This window comes from Electrona antarctica (genome assembly GCF_951216825.1).
Source record: "Electrona antarctica genome assembly, chromosome: 9".
NCBI lineage: Eukaryota > Metazoa > Chordata > Actinopteri > Myctophiformes > Myctophidae > Electrona > Electrona antarctica.
The window spans coordinates 17,081,754-17,105,292 of record NC_136790.1 but is presented as its reverse complement, the minus strand read 5'-3'; the positions used below and the strand labels follow the sequence as shown (position 1 = coordinate 17,105,292).

General features: G+C 43.0%; 1 protein-coding gene across 1 annotated transcript; it reads left to right on the top strand.

Moving 5' to 3' along the window:
- Nucleotides 1–331: 331 nt before the first annotated feature.
- Nucleotides 332–22,072, top strand: ell2 (elongation factor for RNA polymerase II 2). The gene is made up of 12 exons (XM_079509429.1): nt 332–620; nt 3,624–3,671; nt 4,439–4,560; nt 5,759–5,922; nt 11,341–11,597; nt 13,250–13,371; nt 13,579–13,651; nt 13,967–14,747; nt 15,319–15,391; nt 16,809–16,980; nt 17,767–17,811; nt 18,261–22,072. Exons 1-12 carry the CDS (start codon nt 489–491, stop codon nt 18,375–18,377), a joined length of 2,106 nt encoding a protein of 701 aa, XP_079365555.1. The 5' UTR covers nt 332–488; the 3' UTR covers nt 18,378–22,072.
- Nucleotides 22,073–23,539: the final 1,467 nt, after the last annotated feature.

The window sequence follows — 23,539 nt, the reverse complement described above, 5'->3', positions numbered from 1 at the left end:
ACAGTACAGTTCAATTCAATTTCTGCCAAACCAAGAGGATTTTAAACCCAATAAAGCCTGACTTGTTTCCATTGTAGTCCTTCACATTCAATTCATCTGAACTTGGTATCCTACTTATAAGTATAACCATCTCAGACTCTGTGCCAATAAAGATGTACCTTTTACTCAAGTACATTTTGAATACTAAACGTATTTGTATTTTGTAACAGACTATTTCTACAATAGGGTATTAATTAGCCTACGATTTTATTATTTTACCAATCCTGACAATGTCAGAATCGATAAAATGCATCTCTGAGAGCCTAAATCTTAGGCTGAGTAGAACCGCCTACTTCTTCCATCATTGCAGTAGTGCTTATAATAAGCGGACGTGGCAACGCTGCAAGGCAGCCAGGGGAGCTCCGTGTGCGCCGCTACAGCCGGTAGTACAGAACCTAAAGTGCATTGAATTCAGCCGTCAGAGGGACGATGGAGGACGGCCGCTAAAGATGGCGTCGCTCTCCCAGGACGGGAGGTATGGACTGAACTGTGGCCGGCAGACTGCAGACAGAGTCACCGTCCTGCACGTCAAGCTCACCGAGACGGCGCTGAGGGCCATAGAGAGCCACCAAAACAGCAAGGTGAGCAAGAGATCGAGGCGTTTAGAAATAAAACCAACTTAAAAAAAAAAAAAAAACCCAGCCAGACATAACGGATAGCTGAGGGGATTTAAAAGGAGAGCTAGAGTGGGAGAGTGCCACGCACAGCTAACTGTAGTAGGGTTAGCTAGCACTGGTAGCCAACACGACAAGTTTTTTGCTGACCAGCTGCCTTTATATTTGTTCATATTTATCAATGAAATCATCGTATTGTCACGTCGCGAACCATCGCATATTTGAGATGAGACTTTGACCTCGCGTATTAACTAGCTGTTATGAATTGTCAACTGTATTTTAGACTATAAAAAGCTGATGGTAAAAACGTCAAGTTTTTTTTTCTCTTTTTTTTTAGCAACAGCAGCAGTGTTAGCTCGTTCATTCCTCCCCTGCTGTGCCAACAACAAACTGAAGTCCATTTTTATTCTTCCTTTTTTTTCAACCAAACGAAATAGTCTTTAGTCAAATGAGAAGAACCACGACATTCTTGCTTCATGTGTGTCCAAACATACAAACATTTATTAATGGGATAATAAGGTTATAAACGGATGGTTGTTTGGTTGGTTGGTGGTGGTGGGGGATGGAACCAGTAGTGTTTCAAAGATGTTGGGTCGACTCGAGCGACGACTAGACGTTTAGTGAATTTATACTTTGTCGCACGAGCGTTATTACTTGACGACGTTTTTACACTTTACACTTATTTCTATGTCGGTGAAAAAACGTCGTTTTTCGACGAGAGGGCGAGTCGTGACTTGTGAGACGACGACGTTCCAGGAAAAAAACTAAGTGAAGTGAACGAACCTCCATGTTTTCTAACTGGTTAAAGTTACCAATGCAAATGAGACGAGAGTGACGACTCGATATTGTTTTAACTTATAAATAGAACAGGATGGGAAAGAAGCTGTAAAAGTCCATTTTTAACGTTCCACGTATGGTTTAACGTCACGGCAAAACGTGTCTCACCGAATGAATGCATTCGTAGTCTTTTATTGTAAAAAATGTAATGTAACTTTTTAGGCCTCGATGGATGGATGGAAGAATGAATGAAGGAGTCGGTAGTTTGTTAACCGATTTGGCCACATTAATATGCGATACTTGTTTTAAGACACATATAACGCTGTACTGAACGTTGTTTGCTGCCTGTGGTATAATTACATTAAAACGTTATGCCTAATTGCCTATAGGAAGGACGGAAGTTATGTTCTTTTCACTGATGGCCTCTTGAAAGTTATGAGGCATTGCTTGCTTGATAAGTGCCAGCAAGTTGTCCCCAAATTAAAGTTAACATTCTGGATATAAAGTGTCCCCTCGTGTAATTATATTTTACACAAACTAATGCAATTTATATTAAACATACCGTTTTTCTTGAGTTCAGGATATTGGTCAGTTTCTCACTGTAAAAAAGATGGGGGATTATGTGAAGCATTTGAAGCTAGCATTGCTAAAGGTTTTACCCATACACCTACAGGGGATCAAATATAACTTCATCTTGTTTTATATATAAATGGTATTGTCTTGCTGAAGTGCCAGACAGGCTGTTGGTCTAAGCAGCCTTGGGCGAAGAGAGACCCAACACCAAGCTATCTGAGGTCATCAACAACAACAGGGTTGCATACATACTAGGCCATGGTTGGCAGTCAGGCTACATTTAGCCTAGCATAGGAGCAGAATGTTCAGCTCTCACTCTCAGACAGACTGTGACAGCATTTAAGCTCATCATGACCCACAGCGATGTATCTGTATGTGATATAGAAAACTATCATCGTGTCAAAGTAATATTATATCTTTCTTGAAATGTAACCCCTCAGAAATAACTTAGTTACTTACTAAGCCTCAGTGTATCTATCTAGCTACAACTTATCTATCTAGCTACAACTTAACAGGATCACTAGCTGAAGGAATTCTTTTGTGACAACTATTCTGCAACCGTCTTTTTTTTTATGTGGTAATGTTGGGTCCATACACGGAACGGCAGCCTGCCATCTCTTGCTGACTGGGCAACCAAAAACTGCCTGCTTTTTGTTCCTCTCCCCCCTCTGTGATGTGCATGCCATGGGGGGCTATAACTAAACTAGTTGCAGTCGTGTGAGTGAGAGCTGGCTAACTCTGTCCTTCTGTGGTGACATGAAATGTGATCAGAACTGTGTGTGTGTGTGTGTGGGGACTAGTTGGTGTGAGTGTAGGCCTTATGTTGGGGGATGGGTAGGTAAAACTGTGGCTTGATGCTGAAACTTCAGTACACACAGTGGCAAGGAACAGTAACATAGCTTAAACTGTCAACTCAGTTTCTTAGCTAGTCATCAAGGGGTTTCTCTGGCTCCTAAACCATGGAGTTTTAGTATTGGTTTCCCTATGAGCTGGGGTATGAGCTTGTATTTCAAACAAATTAATTTTCCACAAAAGACTTGGACTCTAGAAATGCAGAAAGGCTGTTGTTAATAAAATGCCACATTCTGTGTGTGGACCAGTCGATAGCAGACTTTGGAGTCTCACAATCTAGCCAGACGATCCTACAGCTGAGTTGAGAAGTGTGGGCAGCACATCCATCCTAACAGAGTAGCCACTGCATGCTCGTGGCTGTCCACTCCTGTTTCAAGTAGCCACCAGCGCAAGACTTCAAAGACCATACCACACAAGAAGAAATGTCAAAAATATCCTTCACAAAAAGCCATTTTCCGTCCCACAGTTTGCGGTTAGATGTATGAAAGTGAATATTTTTTTGAAGAAAGTTCTCTGTACCACATGAAATGCCAAAGGGGTACAGTAGATTTATAGCATGAAGATTTAGGTCCTGGTGTCTCTGTATCTACGCCTGAGATAATGGCATATCATACTGATTACGTAAGATGTCACCTAAGTTTCAGGCCAACATTGTCATGAATGTCATCTCAAAAGGCTTTCTTTTACAGCCCCTGTGTCTACAGAGGCTGTATGAACCTTGTATTCTTCCACTACAAATTGTTAAATCGTGTTTTCCTTCATTTTCAGAATGTACCTACTTTGCGGCCAACAATACAATTCAAAGGACTCCAAGGCGTAAGTATTTATGTTCCCTTATTGATGGAAATCACCTCTCTCACACCTTTCTAGAAAAGAAAAGGGGAAAATGTAAAGATATCTTCATTTTTAATACAGGAAATGCCAGATATTCCATGTGTTCCATGTGTTCTTTCCCAACTCTTACTTTGTGAGCCAGGTTATTTTTAGTTTGTAGAAATATGGTGTATTTACTCAGTTAACTCTGTAACAGTGATGGATATTGCTCGTTAAGTTATATATTCGAGGTGTACCAACTCTCTGGCAAGCTAATTCCACACACACACACACACACACACACACACACGCACACACACACACACACACACACACAGGAAAGGGTCAATACTCTTTGGACATTTTCTCTAGCTTACCTCATGATATAAAATCAACTTCTGCATACACACGTGCGCGCACACACCAACATATTCCTGCCTTAAAGACCCTCCTGTATCTCCATGTTCCCAGGCTGTTCATATCAAAAGGCCATAGCTCAGATGTAGGCACAGCCGGAACTATGCACACGCACTTGCACACTGAACTGTAAGCTGATCTGCAAACTAGAACATGAGAACAGTGACTTACTTGGAAGGCGTTTTTTCACACATGGAGTATTACCTCCTTACATTCAGAGATGGACTACTGCTAAGTGCTAACAAGGGCGTAATTCCAAGGATCTCTCCAAGCACAAGGGGCAAATGGACAGGTTGTGATGAATTACTTCCATTCATTGATTTATCCTCTGTGTTTGCTTGAACCTTTTACAGCGCATTAAAATTCCCAGGACCGACTCCTCAGATGCCTTCCAGAATTTTGACTTCTACTTGTCCAATGTGGGCAAGGACAACCCTCAGGGAAGCTTTGAGTGTATCCAACAAAATGCGCCCAGGTAAAGCATGTTGTTGTATCCTAATATCCAACCATATGCACATGTTTAGGTGTGCTCACATAATTATGTGAAGATATTTATATGAGCGGCATTATTACACACAGTCAATACAAAAAATTGACGCGCTGCTGCCGCGAGCGGCGCAAATGAGGTGCACCGGGCAACGCGAATGAATGAATGAATTGTATTTGCTGAAGTTGAGGTTACCAGTTTTAGCAAAGTTCGCTTCACCATTCTCGTCTTGACAGCCAATCGGCTTGCCCTTTTTAGTGAATATTTATTGATTTTGACACAGACATGCGCTCTGCAGCAGATAGTGCCTGCAGTTGTTTGTCTAACCAGATCTATCCTGTCACCAACCCTGTAGCCAACAGCTCACCAAAATCATTTGGCTTTGCTTTTGGGTAACGAATTAGACCCGCAAGGGTCCATTTGGTTACCTTTGTACTGCCCTACAAAGCCAAAGTGCAGTGACTATGTTTTTGGTCACACTGACTTATTTGTGTATCCCAAAGGTCAAATTAGCCTTCATGATTTTGGGGGTTAAACAATTATTGGTGTAATATCACGTATTTGGCTGACCAGTTGAAACACTTTTAAACCCAATATCAGCCAAAATCCATAGTTATTGCACTTTGGCTTTGTAGGAACATTTGCTGAGTTAAATAAAAATGGATAAATTTAGGCTGGGGGGGGTGGGTGATTTATGTGCTTACTGCCTGCAAACAAAACAAGCCCCCGAGTTGGTCTTTGTGTCAACAAACTGCTTTCCATTTACTCACTGACCTGACACCTCACACATAGCGACAGCTCCTGGACGGGAAAGCTGTCAGTGGGGGAAGAAAAACGCACTCTGCATGTGTCTTTGACGGCTTCACTGTATGATCTCTGTTTTAGTCATCAAATATAGTTGCACAATTTTGATTAATTTCACACCTACATGTGCTATATTACATTGTCGTCATTAGTATTCGGTACCGTTTCCATCGTACAGCATTTGTGAGTTGGCGAACACACGAATAAACACATTGTCCCTGCGACACAAATCCAGCGAATGAAGCAACGTGAAAAATATCTTTGCCTCTTGTGTGAACGCACCCTTAGAATGTATCTTTTAATCAAAAGACCATATGTGGTGTCGACATACTATGTCAGTCTATTCACATCTGTCTCTGTCACTCTTTATTTCCCTCTCTAGCCCGGGAGCGTCCCACCTGGCCTCGTTAGGGACGATACAGGACAAGGTCACGGTGTGTGCCACCAACGACTCCTACCAGGTGACCCGGGAGCGCATGACCCAGGCCGCGGAGGACACACGTGAACGGGGGACCAAAGTCATCAAGCCTGGGGGCCAGTTTAGAGGTAAGTCTGTCTCCCTCTACATAGAAATCCCCTGGTATTCACCTGCTGCCAACAGCACCACGCTCACATCCCAGGCTAGATCCCAGCACGCCAACATTGGCTTTGTGTGCTATCAACACCCCTCCCCTCTTTTCAGACTCAGTCCCATTTGCGGGACTGAATAGGTGAAAGCTGCCAGCCTGGCTCCATTCAAAGCCATTGTTGTGGCTGACTAAGCCATTTTGCCATCTCAGTCTTTCCAGATTAGCACTCTCGCTGATAAGGGCCAAGGGAGGCAAAAGGGAGTCAAAGGAAGCTATTTGGGTAGTATTGACACACAGCCTGCCAACATGCCATGGAAAGGGCTGAAGTCTCACACTCTGCACACTCCAGAGTTTGCCGCGTACAAACACACGTGCACCTGTCTTCTTGTCCACTGTACCTCTCGCTGCCTGGATTGAGGTCATGTAAGTGGAAAAGTAAAAGTTAATCTCTCTTGGCTTAATCATATGTTCCCTGTGGACCTATCGCAACCTTAACCTGTCATGCTTGGGGGACTTAGAGACCAGGGATGTGCTGCTACTGCTGCGTAACATCTTGATGTTGATGTGACGTCCCAGGCCAAATCTGGCTGCGCCTTGATCCACTTCGGCTAATTTCTTCTACTGTGAAAGAACATGTTGCACCTGAGAGGATTTATGTCTAATTTATACTCTATCGAACGACGGCATCACTTGCCAAAGAGAACTGATTTACAAGCTGCCAACGTGTCGCAGCACGCTGTTGGCTTGAAGATCAGTTCTTCACGCACTCTCGGGTTTGTTTATGGTTAATGTATGTCATTGTGACGTGGCCGTGGTCCTGCCTATATACGGGCGTATTGGATTGTTTATAGTTATGTCTGGGTCAGACTGACGTGGTCTGCCTGCCCTCTCATTAGACAATTTTTATATAGGATAGAATGTCAAATGTTTTTGTCATTGAAACATTTGGCAACATTATCAGTCATTCAGATTCACTACTGTGAAGGCTGCAGATGATGAAGGTGAATAGTTGCGTGCTTTTCAACCAAAAAGTATGTTTTGCTGTCCCATCATGCTGCCAAGTACACTGGACTATTCTATTCTCATTTCTGTATATTAAACCGAATAATATATATATGCCTGCATTTTTTTTGCATGCATGTTACTTTACACTAAGCCAAGTTATTAACGCATCTACTGCGTGCATTTCGCTTGTTTCTATTTTGGGTAGGTATTGTGTGGATTTTTCTCTGGTTTGTCTTGGTCAGAAGAATCCATTCTGACAGCTGCTACAAACTTGAAAAGTGAGTTGGAAGCTTCCTTGGGTCTGTTTTGTGGCCCTTGGGGATGTATTTGCATACGGCCCGGCCCAGATGGAAACTGGAAAACGAGAGGAGCAGCAGCAGAAAGGGGTGGGACGCGGGCATGTAGCAGCTGGCGACGAGTAAAACACCCCATTAAACGGTGGAAAACTGATCGTTTCCTGAGTCTCTTGGTTTCAGCCTTGCATCTTGTCATTTACTGTAACCCAGGGTGTCTGCACTGGTATTATATTATTAAACGGTTATTACAACATTGATTACTTACTTAAGAAGACAAAAAGTATTAAATTAGCATTCTACGGTCTTAAGACAGGGAGTGGGTGCAGTACTTAGTTTAGACAGTATTTGGTTTAGACTAGTCATTGGTTAGACCAGTCATTAGTCCTACAACTACAACCTATCTCAAACCCTCACCCTAACCTCCCACGGGGCAGCACACCTAAACCTAACCTTAACCAATGACTAGTCTAAACTAAGGGAGGGTTGTGTCACTTGTAAGTGTGGTAGGGGAACATTAATTAGCATCATAATTGCCGCGATCGTGAGGTGGCTGAAAGGTTAAAGTCCATGAAAACTTTGCCTGTGATACAGTCACTCAGTCATGCAAATGAATTGACTTGTCTCCCCTGACTACGAATCTCAATCTCTTTAAATGATCAATGATGTTGTATACCATAGCATGCCATTTGCGTTGTAAGGCAGATTAAGTCTGGCCCCTCTCAATTGTGGGAGGACTTCACACCCCAAGTGGTGACGAGCCGACAGAGTCGTCTGGAACCAGGCTATAACCAACCAGGGCCCAGTATGCAAATATGGGGCGGGACACATTGCCTTTTCAAATTCAACAGGATTGACATTCATGTATAATGTGCTTGCCATAACATTTGAGCATGATATTATATTAATTGACACATGTCACCCGCCTGCTTATTGCTGAAGCTGAAAGCTTGGTAGCAGCTGCCATACGTTAATCACCTGCCTCGGTCTTTCACCCGTGTGCCCGAGACAGCCCACGGCTGCATGTGGGAGCTCTTCAGACTGTGAGCGGTCATGGCATTTACTCAGGGAGCAGAGAGGGACAGCGATGTTCTCTCTTGACCTCTCTAGCCATAATCTCTTAACCCATTTAGACCTGAGATCGGATTCTAAAAATGGCTTCTTCATCCTGACAGTTTTCTGAAAAAGCTATGTTTCTATGTCAGTGGTTCTTCGATTTTTCAAAAATGGCAGACCTACAAGCTCGTAGCGCGCCACTCGGTGGCGCGCTATGAGCTTGTAGATCTGCTATTTTTCAATAGCTAAAGCATAACTTAATGCTAACACCAAAAGGGGTTCCCGCCCAGAATGGGTTAAAGAGCTTTAGGATTCATAATGACTGAAGCAGTAAAGCAAGTGTCAAATCATCCCGACGAGGCAGAGTTTAGCAGAGCAGAGGTGTCTTCGGGCTTTTTTTATTTAATGAATTTATACTTTATTACATGATGCATGATGCATGTATTCTTGCTTCTGGTGTTTCTGCATACAAGTTGATATGCATTTATTTGAAAAACATCACAATTAATTAGATAATTTAAAAGTAATTTCAGCGTTTCGCTTGGTTGGCACCACCATGTGCCTTTTCACTCTCCCCTGGTTCCAGAGATACAATTTTAAATGTTTATTTGTCCTGACACTAAAATAAGCCGAACGCCTTTTGAGTGCCGGAGGCTAGGCTGTTGTTTGCTTAGTGGCCTAAATTTGGCAATGCACACACAAAGGAATTCATACAAAAGTATTAGGCCTATCATCATCATCATCATCATCTAAGCTGATTCATAAGTAAATGGCCCAAATAAATTGCATGTTTGTAGTCTGGTGACTTGTGACGCACAGTCACTTGCAGTTTCACTGAGTTTGGTGGCTTATAATAGAGAAACGCCACCGCAGCTACTTCTGATCCTGTCCACACACACACACACAGGTCAAAACAATTCTACTGTACAACATATCATAAGTAGAGTTGTCCCAATCCAATTGGGACAACTCTACTCGGGAAATCGGGCCCGATCACGTTGTTTTTAATTGATCGGAATCGTAAGGAAATTGTGTGATTGATTTTTTTTATTGTGATATTTCTTCGCTGCATGTCCAACCAAGCTTCACAGAACCATAGAATTATGCTTTTAATATTATTTTACATCCACATGCTCCACTTCTCTGTGTGTCTGTGTCTGATACAGACAGCATGAAAGAACACATACAAGTAGCCTACTCCAGCTGTTTGCTCAATGAACTTGCTCTGACAGAATTAAACAAGAATGACTCGGTCATAACTGTCAGGTGCAGCAAGCTCTTGTAGCTCATAACATTAGCTTCTGTTGCCACTCACGTTTCACTTCTCACTTTCGTTCTCATACAAACTCCTTGCACAACGGCAGCCAATACGGCTTCACATTGAGGCATTCAGAGTATGGGTTTTTAAGCCATTCAGACTATGGGTTTTATGGGCAAGTCTCCCATTGGTTTAGAGGCAGTCAATCATGAAAGTGTCCACTACAGTCGTCGGTATAGTCGTTGGTGAATGTAGTCCACGTGCTTTTCAAGCACCTGGCAAAAAATAAAACTTTCACAATGAAAAGTTAGTCCTACTAGACATGACACGACATTGCAATCGTTCATGTTGTAAAGTGCTCGCAACATTGCCTCGTTTAAAAAAATATTACAGCAAACATCCTAGGACTGAAAGTAGGAAAGGAAAGTAGCTCACTTGTTATCGGTGTAAGCATAACATTTTAGATCCCGTTTTAGAGAGTTTAAAACTATCAATTCCAGGAGAGTTTGAGGCTAGCAGTTTGCACATAGCAGTAACATAATGTACCTTTTCCGGTACAAACAATGTTGGCTTACTGTGGCTCAGGAGGTAGAGCAGGTCGTCCAATGATCCCTGGGTCGGCGGTTCGAATCCCGGCTTCTCCTGTCCACATGTCGACGTATCCTTGGGCAAGACACTGAACCCTACATTGCCTCCAATGAGTTGGTCGGTGCGAGCTTGCCACCATTGGTGTGTGTGTGAATGTGGGAAGTGAGGACGCTGGCGTTGACTGTTCGCCGCTTCACCTCCCAATGTATGAATGAATGAACCATTGTAAAGCGCTTTGAGCACTTGGAAAAGCGCTATAAAAATGCAATTCATTACTGTGTGAATGTGATTTATGATTTTTTTTTAAATTGGGAATCAAAATGTCCTTGTCCGTGGGACCCGTTCAAATGACCCACTGACTACATCAGTGCTACTGCTTAGATGTGGAGTTGTTTTGTTGCATTGTAACAGCTGAGGTTTTAAGGACAGTTAGTTTGTTCAAGACAAGATATTTAAATGTTATATTTTGTTTGCATGTTTTGTGCTGCACCACTAAGAGATTAGATTGAGTTTACTCATGGTTTGAACCAATCCTGCATTAATTAAAAGTGTGATAAAAAAGAGCCGAATATAAAGCTATCCAAGTTGAATACTGTTAAACAAAACGTCTTCTCTTTTCTTTCCCTTTTTTAATGAATTTGCGAAATATTGGATCGGGACTTAATCGGTATCTGCAGATACTAAAACTGTAATGACCGGAATCGGATCGGAGGCAAACAAACGGGACATACCTACATACAATCACACACTGGCCCAGAGAACATGCAGTAAGTTGAATCTGCTATAATTCATATATTGCGCAGCATGGCTTCCTCTGGTGTTGGGGAGTAAGTATCGTTGAGTGTATGCTTAATGGGCCATCAGACTAGGTCAGAACTAAGAGTAGAGCCCCGCCAATCTATCGGTCAGGCCGATATATTGGTCATTCTTTGACTTTTTCGATACCCCGTGTGTCCTGGTTTTTGGGCATGTCATTCTTTTTGGAAATGTTTTTTTATTTTTTTGTGGGCTTTTAGCAGATCTAGAAGCTCACAACACGTTGACATATATGACATATATTTAAATGTTATCAAATTGTAACTTTAATAAAATCCAACTATTTCAAATTGGATTAGGAAGAGTTGGGGATCGGCATCCAGTCCTGGCATCGGGTCAGAACATTGTGTTTAATGTCTCACGCTCTTTGTCATCTCAGGGAAGCAAGTCCATATCCGAAAGCCGGCGCCGTCGGGCGATGTGTGCCCGGAACGCAAGCGCTCCACACCCATCAATCCAGCCAACACCATCCGCAAGTGCCTTTCCAACAACCCCGTGGCCCAGCGGCCGTACCGCGACCGCATCATCCACCTGCTGGCGCTGAGGTCCTACAAGAAGCTGGAGGTGCTGGCCAGGCTGCAGCGCGACGGGGTCAGCCAGAAGGACCGCAGCTCTCTGGGGAGCACCCTGCAACAGGTATGTTGGCCCCTCTGTCTGTCACAATCATCCCGTTGAAGACCCCAGTCCCATTCTACAAATTAACCCATTTTGACCTGAGATCAGATTCTAAAAATGTCTTCTACATCCTGACAGTTTCCTGAAAAAGCTATGTTTCTACGTCAGTCGTTCTTACATTTTTCAAAAATAGCAGACCTACAAGCTCGTAGCGCGCCACTCGGTGGCCCGCTATGAGCTTGTAGATCTGCTATTTTTCAATAGCTAAAGCATAACTTAATGCTAACACTAAAAGGGGTTCCCGCCCAGAATGGGTTAATTCCCCCTAAATCAGTGGTTCTCAAACGTTTTGTTGCAAAAGACCCCCCCCCAAAAAATTATATATTTGGCTGCGGACCCCACCATCTGAAAAATGTTTTGTGTCACGGACCCTCAGAAAAGAGGATTTGTTTAAAATTAAATAAAATAATGAATTGAAATTTAAATATCAGTTGTACTAGCTCGCAGCGGGGCACGAACTTCCTAAGTACGTTTTAAAGGACAACTTTAATTTTTTTCAACCAAGGTTCATGTTTTAGGTTATGAGAGAAAGTAAAAGATGGGTGTAATTCTTTTTCATTTGCTGCTTTCTTTAGTTTTAGTGATTTTAGCTGTTTTTGACAGGGGGGTGGGGGCATTCGAGCATGGTGCTAAATATGTATTTTTTTTTTTACAAAATGTCATAGCGATTTATTTTTGTATTATTTACTATAGTCCTACTAGACCCCAAGAAATTACATCTGGCCACAAAAGATCACAGGATCTACTGAATGTGAAGGTGGGGGGAAGCCACACTGTGTCATACTGTAGGCTCAATATGTCAGTTTGACACAACAAAGGTTTTGTTCATATTTAGGAAACCCCTGTGGCAAGAACAAGCCTAACTAACTGGGACTTGATTTGCCTATATACACACACACATACAGTATATACAGTAGTGATATTTGTCATGGGTAAAAAAAAAGGTTCATTTCAATAAACAAACTATTTTGTTCATGTTCACGGCAATGATCCGTTAAAACGATTCATTCAGTATATCTATTGTCTAGTGAAAAGCAACACAACACCGCTCACAGCCCGCCCTCCCTTCCTGTGTATGGGTGGAGGGGACGGGGGAGTGAACGTAACGGTTTCAGGAAGTGAACTAGTTTCTTCTTAGTTCTTGTTCACGCCACGGCAATGACATGACAAATCGATCATGAATGACCCATCACTAGTCACCAGTAGTTATGTGGTGAAGGTGCCATGTGCACAACCCCCGTTGCCTGGCCGTCTGCAGGCATTGGAGCATAGAATGCAAATCACTGAGTAAACCCAGTTCATGGCAATACAAAGGCTTCTATTGAACGTGTGTGCACAGCAAGCCACTTAGCCTTAAAACATACATTTACATACGCAGATGTATGCCGTGCACTGGTTTAGCTAGCACAAGAAATGGGAAGTTTCAGTACATCATTTGAACGTGTGATCCAGAGATTACAATATCTGGCTATTTAGCTTTTCTCAAGTTACGTGTCGGCACTCAAGGCCACAGTTCGGGTTAGCTCTCCCAACAGAACATGGCATTAAATGTACACATGAAATTAGTGTTTTACGTCTACTGAAGTGTGTGTCCGTGTGTGCCCACAAAACAGATAGCGAATCTGAACAAAGACAACTCGTACGCATTGAAGGATTTCGTCTACCGTGAGGTCCAGAGAGACTGGCCTGGGTACAATGAAGACGACCGGGTCCAAGTGGACAGGATCTTGGCTCGGTACAGAAACATCTGTCTATCTATATAGTATATGATTGATTGAACTAGTTAGGAAACATTTACTCCTTTATGGTGCTTCTTTAATTAGCTTAATGTATTATTATTTTTAATGTGTTATATTTTATTGTGTTATAAGCAGGAGCTAATATTAAAATTCACTGGTCCATAACTTGTCCTCTCTATACCTCCCTCCCTCTAATGTAACAGAAAACTGGGTCTTCCTACTTCCTACGAGCCGCTTTCGTCCAGCAGTTCTCCTAAAGACACCACGTCCTCCCCGGTAAGGGCACCTACACTGCAGACACAAAACACAGAGTTAACCCATTTTGACCTGAGATCAGATTCTAAAAATTTCTTCTACATCCTGACAGTTTTCTGAAAAAGCTATGTTTCTATGTCAGTCGTTCTTCGATTTTTCAAAAATAGCAGACCTACAAGCTTGTAGTGCGCCACTCGGTGGCGTGCTATGAGCTTGTAGATCTGCTATTTTTCAATAGCTAAAGCATAACATGATGCTAACACCAAAAGGGGTTCCCGCCCAGAATGGGTGAAGACAACTGCACAGAATGGTAACGTTTTGTTTTCACTCTTGCAGAAGCGCCAACCTGATGCAGAGCAGCAGGGCGACTTCATCGACCCTCTGGCACCAAAGAAGCCCCGCATCTCCCACATCAACCGTGGCCCGGCCGCGTCCTCCTCATCCGACCGCCGCGAGGACGAGGGCAGTCCCGCCGCCACCACCAAGCGCCCATTCCTACCTGCCGGTGTCACCTCGGGCCCGCCGCCCCACCTCCCTGTGACCTCCCACCACCCGGCCCCCTCCTCCTCTCACCACCACCAGCAGCCCCCCAGTCCCAGCTCCAACTCCAACTCGCCCAGCACCCCGGAGGGCCGTGGAACGCAGGACCTGCCTTTGGACCAGAGCTCCTCCTGCAGGGACCCTTCCCCCACCCGGAGCCCGCTCCCCTCAGACCGGGGTCTGCAGGAGCGCTACCAACCACCCGCCGCCGCCACCACCACCACCCCCACCCCAACCCCCCCAGCACCCGGACCGCCCAGCTCCCTCAGCCCGACCCCTCGCACCTCTCTCACCGTCACCTCCACCGCCATCAGCAGCCCCCCCTTGTCCGCCAACACTAGCATAAAGTCCAAGAAGAAACCCAAGAAGCACAAAGAGAAGGACAGAGAGAAAAGCAAAAAAGAGAAACACAAACACAAGGAGAGGGGCAGCTGCAGCCCTCCCAGGGTGGCTGACCAGGAGAAGCCCTCCGAGGGCGGCCAAACGGGGAAGGCTGAGAGGCCCCGGAAGAAGCACCGTGCTTCTTCCGGGCAAGGGGAGAGGGAGCCCATCACCAAGAATCCCCACAAAGACCAAGGTGGGTTGTTGTAGCTTCTACTTTTGCAGTGGCAAGCTTAGCTAAAACGTCTTGTGTTCTTTGGTTGCTTATCCCTCGCATTATACCGACTTGTCTTCGGAAGACACCACCTTATTCGGGTGTCTTTGTCAGACTTTCAATTTGGTATCTCTGCAGTTTCTGAGTCTACAGCCTGACTAAACCATATGCAGTGATCACTACTGCTGTTTCTTATCTCGCAGAGATACTCTGTGCTGTATCCTGTCTTTTATCATGCCTGCATTTCATGTTCTGCTTTTACGTGGTTTATATCAATGAGCTGTACTTTGCCTCGACATGTTGAACCACATTCTGCATTCGGTTTGACTTCTTTTATTCAATCGTACTCATTCCGATGCCTCCTCTTTCTCTGACTAGCATAGTCTTTGGAGTCTGAATTACTTTCACATTAAACCACAGAATTTGTTTGTAAAGGGTTTCCAGATAATCTTGTGAGCTAAATCTTTTTCTATACTGTACCGTGCTCAGCCAGGGGTGTAGTTAAACTCTCCAGAGAGGATATATGATCTAACGCCTCTTCTCCTCTTCTCAGACTCCTCGGACAAAGAGAAGCCAGTCCACTCCACAGACCTCTCTTCCACCACTGTGATGCCAGACTATGTAGCGTGAGTATTGGAACTGAACAGTCCTGTCCTTTTGTGCAGGGGTTCTCAACCCGTGGGTCGCGACCCCTCGGGGGGTCGCCAAATTATTTTCAAAAAATAAATAAATAAAATAAAATAAAATTATTTTCACGATTTTTCAAAAATAGCAGACCTACAAGCTCGTAGCGCGCCACTCGGTGGCGCGCTATGAGCTTGTAGATCTGCTATTTTTCAATAGCTAAATTATAACAATGCTTAAAACACCAAAAGGGGTTCCCGCCCAAAATGGTTTAAGGTTATTGTAGCAGTCAATTTATATTGGGGGTCGGGAGGGGGCGGGCGGGGGTCCCGAGACATTGCCAAAGCATTTCCGGGGGTCCCCGGCCAAAAACGTTGAGAACCCCTGCTTTTGTGTAGTGAAAATGAAACCCATGGATTAAAGTTCTCAGTCGCCACGACTGATGTCAGTCATTTGGATTCCATAGATGCCCGCATGTCTTCTATGGAAGAATACTATGTACCGGAAATAGGCTCTACAAGCTTACACATTTCTGGAAAAGAGAACTTTCTGAAGACACAACATGCACTACCATTTGAACTGGCTCCTTGTGAGCGTTCAACCTTTTTATGGCAGTTTGGATTGGCCCTACGTGAAAACTTGTTTGGCATACACATGCAGTGTTGATTTTGTCTAAGACGAAAAATGTTCGTCGACTACCTTTTTCCACTTATAAACGAAATGGAAACTAAATAAAAACTAAGCTATGATGACTAAAACTAAGACTAAATATGTTGACAATTTCGTCAGCAAATTAAAACTAGATTATAATGTTAGGAAGGGACTAGTGGACAAGAGATGCAGTACAAGTCATTTTACAATCTGTTGCATGCTGAAAATAGCCGATCTACGGCTAGTAGATCGGCTATTTTCGGCTATTTTCAGCAGGTGTAAAAACGACGGCATCAAGGCCTGCCAAAATGCATTTTAGTCGACTAAGTGAACTGTAGATTTAGTCGACTGAAACTAGATGATATTTAGTCAACTGAAACTAGACTAACACTAAAACATTCCAGGTGACTAAAATGGGACTGACACTAAATGAAAACTATTCAAGAGACTGACTAAAACTAAAATAGAAATTTGCTGTCAAAAACACTGGCTGGCCCAGGCGGCTGGCGTAGCCGTCTGGGCACCGTGGCTGGTAATCCAGTCTGCCGCAGGTTCGACTCCAGATCCCCACGGCCTTTACTGCGTGTCACCCCCTCACGCGAACGATAAACATTGTGAGCTACTGCTAAAAATGCTTACAATGGAGGTCTGCGAGGGAGGAACCCAGATGTGATCTGCCCTATTCTGCTATTCTGGCTGGCGCAGCTACCCTCTATCGCCACTCTGTGGCAGTCAACTTGTTAACAATGCTGTTTCCTGTGTTCACAGGAAGTACAGCCCCTTGGCGTCCATGGACCAGCGGCAGACCTACAAAGATGACTTCAACTCAGAGTATGACGAGTACCGCGTCTTGCACGCCCGCGTGGAGAGCATCACCCGTCGCTTCACCCAGCTGGACAGCCAGTGCAGGAAGCTGACGCCTGGCACCAAAGAGTACCAGGTATTTATTTTGCATTTGAGCCACGGACCACCATTTGATGACATTTAGCCTCTCGGTCCCAAATCTTTGAATATTTTATTGTCGTTGGATAAGATTGTGTCCACACTTACATGCCGTATTGATGTGGTGATCAAAATAACAATTATTGTACAATCTTCTAATTGTGTAGACTTCTTGTAAATTAAGTAATGCAGATGTTTAACAATAATTTAACTCTTGAGAGCATAAACTAAAAATGGACCCACAGGTCAATTTGGTTTCATTTTATGCTCTCAAGAGTTAAAGATCTATAAGGGTCCATTTGGTTACCAACTCTTCATCATTTAGCTGGGGACCACCTGGAACCCCCTCAAGAACCACTTTTCAAGATGTATTTTTTTAAGTCAAAATTAGCAGACAAATGTACAAATAGCTTGTACAACTGTTTTTTAATAGCCAACGCAAAAATCTAAAATGACAGGGATGCTTTCTCTGTTTGAATGGTTTAAGAGATGAGACGATAATGTCAATTTCACCAAATTATTGCGTTTAACCTCTATAATCAAAATATACCTGAAACTTGTGAGCATTAACGAAAATACAATTTATATATGGAGATATGAGGTCACTGTCCGACAGCAACGATATTCGGATTGTACCATTTTAGGATGGGAATAACTAATGGATGGAATCTTCATTTGGGAGACCAATGAATGATGACGGATACGATCCCAGTTCAAAGTATGTTCATGATTTGATAGGCTTACTGCATTCCAAGCTAACGTGGTTGTTTTCCAACATTTGCAGAGGGTACACGAAGAAGTGCTGAAAGAGTACAAGAAGATGAAGCAAGTAAGTGATCGCACGGAACCATTCAATTATGTATAATTACACTAATTGTGAGCTGTACGCATTGGTTAAGCCCATATGGAAATTTACATTCCAAGCACTAAATGTTTTTTTTTATTATAATCTATTTTTACCAAGTATAGCCATAAGGCATTTTCTCAAAACACAGCTGGAGTCATTGACGAAGGCAGGGACCTTGTATAAACAAAAGATTATAATAATAATGCGTAATTTAATGCTCTACTCAAGAAGTCAAGCAAAAAATATCTATTGGCGTCGCATTTATTGAGCTTGTAGATCTAGGCTACTATTTCCACCATTTCTGAACATTTCCGATCCATTTCCTGATTTGGGTTTCTGACGTCCGACTACGACAATATGTTTGCTTCATTTATGCACCTGTTTGATGGTTTGTGTGTGTGTGTGTCTCTCTCTTTGCGTGGCCTCTGTAGCACAGTCCCAACTACCACGAGGAGAAGCAACGCTGCGAGTACCTGCACAACAAGCTGGCCCACATCAAGCGGCTGATAGCTGACTTTGACCAGCGCAGAGCCCAGGCCTGGAGCTAAGCACAGCCTGCCAGGCCAGGCCTAGGCCTAGGCCTGGCCTGCCTGCCACCACACCTTTTGCTAATCAGTGTTGACGAGAGAGAGAAAGAGAGAGGAAGAGGGGGGGTGTCCAACTGGCCCTTATTTATTCATATCCCCTCTGTTACTGCCTCCCAATACCACCTCCCTCTTCCCCATCTTCCCCCTTACTGTCCACTTCCTTCATTCCTTCCTTCCTTACCTTTTGATTCCACAGGCCACGTTGTTGCCTGCAACCTTTAACTTACTTTCACTTCTGCTCCCCTATATTATTATTATTATTATCATTATTATTATTATTATTTTTCTTTCTTTCAATGGTTTTACCCAAAGCTCCTCTGGAATTCTAGGCCACCGGACATGTGAACAGAGCTACATGCATGTGTGATAGAGTTCGGAGGGATACTTAACACTTCTAGCCTTTTTGAAGGACTTTATCTCAAGAACAAGAAACAAAGATATTTTTGAACAGCAGAGAAAATATTAACACATATTTAAAATAAAGAGGTAGATCTATTTATTTTGAGACTCGTCGTACAAAGAGAGTCCACAGATGATTTATTGTTTAAAAAGAAAACTTTATCTTTTGTCAAACAATGCAAAAAAAGAATTACCATGGGCCTTATGTGTTCGACTTTCTAAAGCCATTTTGCACGCGAGATCCCTATGTCGTCTCAGTCGATTAAGATGGCTGCCCTGCGTTGTTTTCCCCATCCTTGCCCACTACAAAGAACTGTATTGGATGGCTCTGGTACAGCACCTTGTTGTTTTTGCTGTGACGAGTTCTCAGTTCAAAGGGAGGGAAATGAGACGTCAGAAGAAACCACTTAAGCTGACAGAGTCCATAGACAACGGTGTGTGTGTGCATGGATTGTAACATTTAGTTGTAATGGCCATGTGGGGTGGGGGTAACTCAAAGAGTTTCACCCCTGGGGGGGGGGGAGGGGGGCAGCATTCTCAGCACCATCAGTGTTCAATGTCCACGGTGCATTTATGGGTGCCTTAAGGTGTTTACACTTGTCAACACTGAGTTGGGCAGACCCTTCGGGGCTCCGCAGAGGAACTACAAATGTCTGGTAACGGGCTGTGTGCGTGCGTGTGCGTGTGTGTGTGTGTGTGTGTGTGTGTGTGTGTGTGTGTGTGTGTGTGTGTGTGTCGAGTGAGAGAGCGAGAGGCCCGGTGAAACTGAGTATTTTGTTCAATGGAAGGGGTGTTTGGTCGGAGTGTATGGATGTATGTATTTGCATGATAGTGCGTTAACAGGAGTGACAGGTGAAAAAAAGACTAATGTTGAAAAAGAAAAAAACTGAGAAAACGGAAAAAGGAAAAAAAAGCTGCTAGTGTTTTCTTTTTTGTTTTTTTTGGGGGGGACCAGCCAGAACACTCAGGATATACCTGGCTGGAGTAACCAGTACATGTTCTTAACTGGGGAGATGTGAAGTAACCAGTACATGTCCTTAACTGGGGATAGTCATTTTCAGAGTCACTTGTCTTTGGATTATGGAAAAGACGGCATCCACCTCTTCAGCTTTATCCAATGGCAAACAGGCAGATTTCTTTCTTTTAATTTTTTACAGAAACTGTAAAAATAGAGGAAAAGAGTATATCATGAGGACTAATCTATCAGAATGATAGACTACGAGTTCTATCAAGAGTTTTTTTTTTTTGCCCCCAACAGTAATGCCGATTTAGTTTAATGCGATGGATGAATGGTTATATGAAATTATGAGAACATGTTTTGAGTGTTTATTTCAACAAGGGAAAGATTATGTTTACAAACCTTTGTTAGAATTATTGCCAAAATGAAAAATTAAATGCTTTTCTGGTATTGCAACAGGGGAGTAACATTTGTGATCTAGTCTTTATTTTCTGAGACGCCAGACGTCATTACTAGAAGGTATGTTCCCCGGAAAATGAGTGTTGTGGTTTTAAAGGAGAGGGCGAGAGGACCTCTGTATAATTGAAGGCAGTGCACTCACTGAGTAATGATCTATATGGAAGCCAGCGCTTTCTCTGGTTGCTGCTCTCACGCACAAATGCACAGTTTTGGACATTTAAGAATGAATCATGGCTTGCATTTGGAAACCAAACAAATTAAATGTGACGCCTCGAGAGAAATGTTGATAAATGTGAATTCAGCCAGCTGTTTTTCTCCTATGTTTGTGGCGTTCTGTCAAATATCCAGTCTCTGCAGTGGACTGGCTGTTTGTGGACTGTCCAGAACCGCATTGGTCCAACAGCAGACTGTGTTCCATACCATCAGAGATCACCAATCGGTGAGGTTGCCTTGTTATGATTTGAGGATTGGAAATTATATCGGCCCCGGGAGGCATTACATGAGTATCAAATGGCATTAAAAATGTCCACAATAATGCAAGGCTCCATTCTACATGTTGCACTCGCCTCAAGCTCAATTTCCACTCCATCACACACACAAGTGTTGCAGAAAAGAGTTGATCTACAAGCCAACAATGTGTCGCACTGCGACGTGTTTAATTTGTACATCGGCTCTATTCTGAAAGCGACGGGTTTAAGTCATCAACGTATAAGGGTGACTGATGGGGTATATTTTCATGCTTTCCAGTGAGACGGTCACCCGATTTTAGAATTACACATGGCAGACATCCCACTGTATACAGGCCTTTTAAGCTCTCCCATCATTTTGCACATTACCTCCCAGCTCCCTTAACCCATTTTGACCGGAGATCAGATTCTAAAAATGTCTTCTACATCCAGACAGTTTTCTGAAAAAGCTATGTTTCTATGTCAGTCGTTCTTCGATTTTTCAAAAATAGCAGACCTACAAGCTCGTAGCGCGCCACTCGGTGGCGCGCTATGAGCTTGTAGATCTGATATTTTTCAATAGCTAAAGCATAACATAATGCTAACACACAAAAGGGGTTCCCGCCCAAAATGGGTTAAGACGGTGGTTCTCAAAGTAGGGCCTGGGTGTCCCCAGGGGTCCTTGAGGCGGTTCAAGTGGGTGCCCAACAAAATGAGTCAATGTAGCGTCAAAATACGTTTGACCACTTAAACCCTATTTCATGAGCTATTTGAAAATAGCCGATCTATATTTTTCACACATTTTAAACATATATCTTGTATGGAGGTCCCTGGCACAAAGGAATTTGGGTCCGAGTCCACTCCACAGCCAAATATAAATTTTTGGGGTCCTTGACAAAGTTTGAGAACCACTGCTCCAAGAGTCCTGCCTGTTGAGCACTGGTCATTGTATGTAGCAACAAGGGTGCTAACCCCCTCTCCTTACTAGTGTCTCCTCCTCCCTAGGGAAGCATGAAGCTCACGTTTCTCTGTAATGGTTCTCGACTTGGGGAATATCCATCACCCTCACAGCCTTGACGGGTCTTGCTAGTGCTGACATAAGCAGTGTAGGCAAAGAGAGACTGGTCAGGGGAGAATTACAATGAATTTTTTTTTTTTTTTAAGGGACCGGGGTCCTCACTCCTCAATAACATGGCTTCAAGTGAAAATATGGCGGGGAGGGGGGCAGGGTTTCGAGAGATTGAAAATGAGTCTTAATACAGAAGGGGACAAGAGTGTAAAGTTGCCATGGTAACGTTTCTGATGAGACCGTTAATGAAATGAATTGTGAATGAATTCTGAGCCTGTCTGCCTGATGTACAAATCATTCTAATAAAAGTCAACCTGGTTCCACATTGAAACTGTAGGCTTGTTTTTGATTATTAAAAAAATATGTTTCCACGTTAAACTTGTAGAGAGAGCATGGGTCTTCAACAGGGGGTCCTCAGAGTTACTACAGGGTGGCACTGGCCACAAAAACCTGTTGTGATAGGAACTTTCTTTTACGTTGAACACTCGAACCCTAGAATATTTGTTACCTGAAGAAGAAAAAAGGCTTATGGAAAAACACAACTAACTGAAACTATTGTGTGTTAAAACAAACTAAAGCCATAGAGAAAATGTCCTTAGGTTTAGTCTTTCATACATGAGCCTAATATTTTCACACATTTCCAAAAACCTTTAAAAGTTGTGAAAATTCCTAGTGAGTTTGAGGAGTAGGCTATTTCCACAACACATTTGGGCCTGACGTCGAAATAAAAAAAGTCTTCTGAAAGAATATATTATATTCAAAGATGTGTGCCGCATTTTTACGATTTTTCAAAAATAGCAGACCTACAAGCTCGTAGCGCGCCACTCGGTGGCGCTTGTAGATCTGCTATTTTTCAATAGCTAAAGTATAAAATAATGCTTGGTTAAAACGCCAAAAGGGGTTCCCGTCCAGAATGGGTTAAAGACTAATCAAAACTAAGTAACTAAGTTAAAACAAAATAAGAGATACAGACAAATTAAAAACTATAATAACCTTTCTAGAAGGCCCACTGGGGTCATTCTGTGTGGAAAGTGTTCCCCCCTCATGTTCACGTGGCCTGCTCCAGTTGCATCGGTTTCTTCTACAAGCTCACAACGGCTCCAGTTTCTTCTACTAGAGACGTTCGCCCCTTTTACATTATATGTGCCAATTTGGCATTCAAAATATCAAGTCATTGAATTGTCACTTCAGAGATGTGCCCTGTATACAGTAGGGGTGTCCATTTTTTTTTCTCCCAAAAAATTGATTTTTTTATTTTTTAGATTTATTTTTCTGGTTACAGTTACAGGAGTTTTCACTACATGGTGTCTGTGATATGAAATGTAAGCTTACCCTAATCACAGTAAACATCATGTCTTCAGTCATTTTCAAGTTACTGTAGTCACTTCAGTTCAAGACTGGAGTAGATTGTGATGTAATCCTATGTATTGAATCGAGAATCATTTTGAATAGAAAATCATTTTGAATCTGGAATTATTTTTTTTTAATCGTTTTTGGATCGAATCGTGACACCAAGAATCGGAATCGAATCGTGGGACACTCAAAGATTCACAGCCCTAGTATACAGGTATCTGCATTCTGCACATTTATAAACCAACATACAAGTATTATATATATTGGGTTTGTTTACTGTTGAGTAACCCCCCCCCCCCCCCCAGGGACCAGTCCCTGGGTTTCTATCTTCTGTTTACTAAACAGAAGATAGAAACCCTTTAAAGGCTGCTAATTTAAATTACAATGGGTTTTAATTGTGGTGAAATAATGTAAAGCAACAAAAAGTACTTGTTGGGAG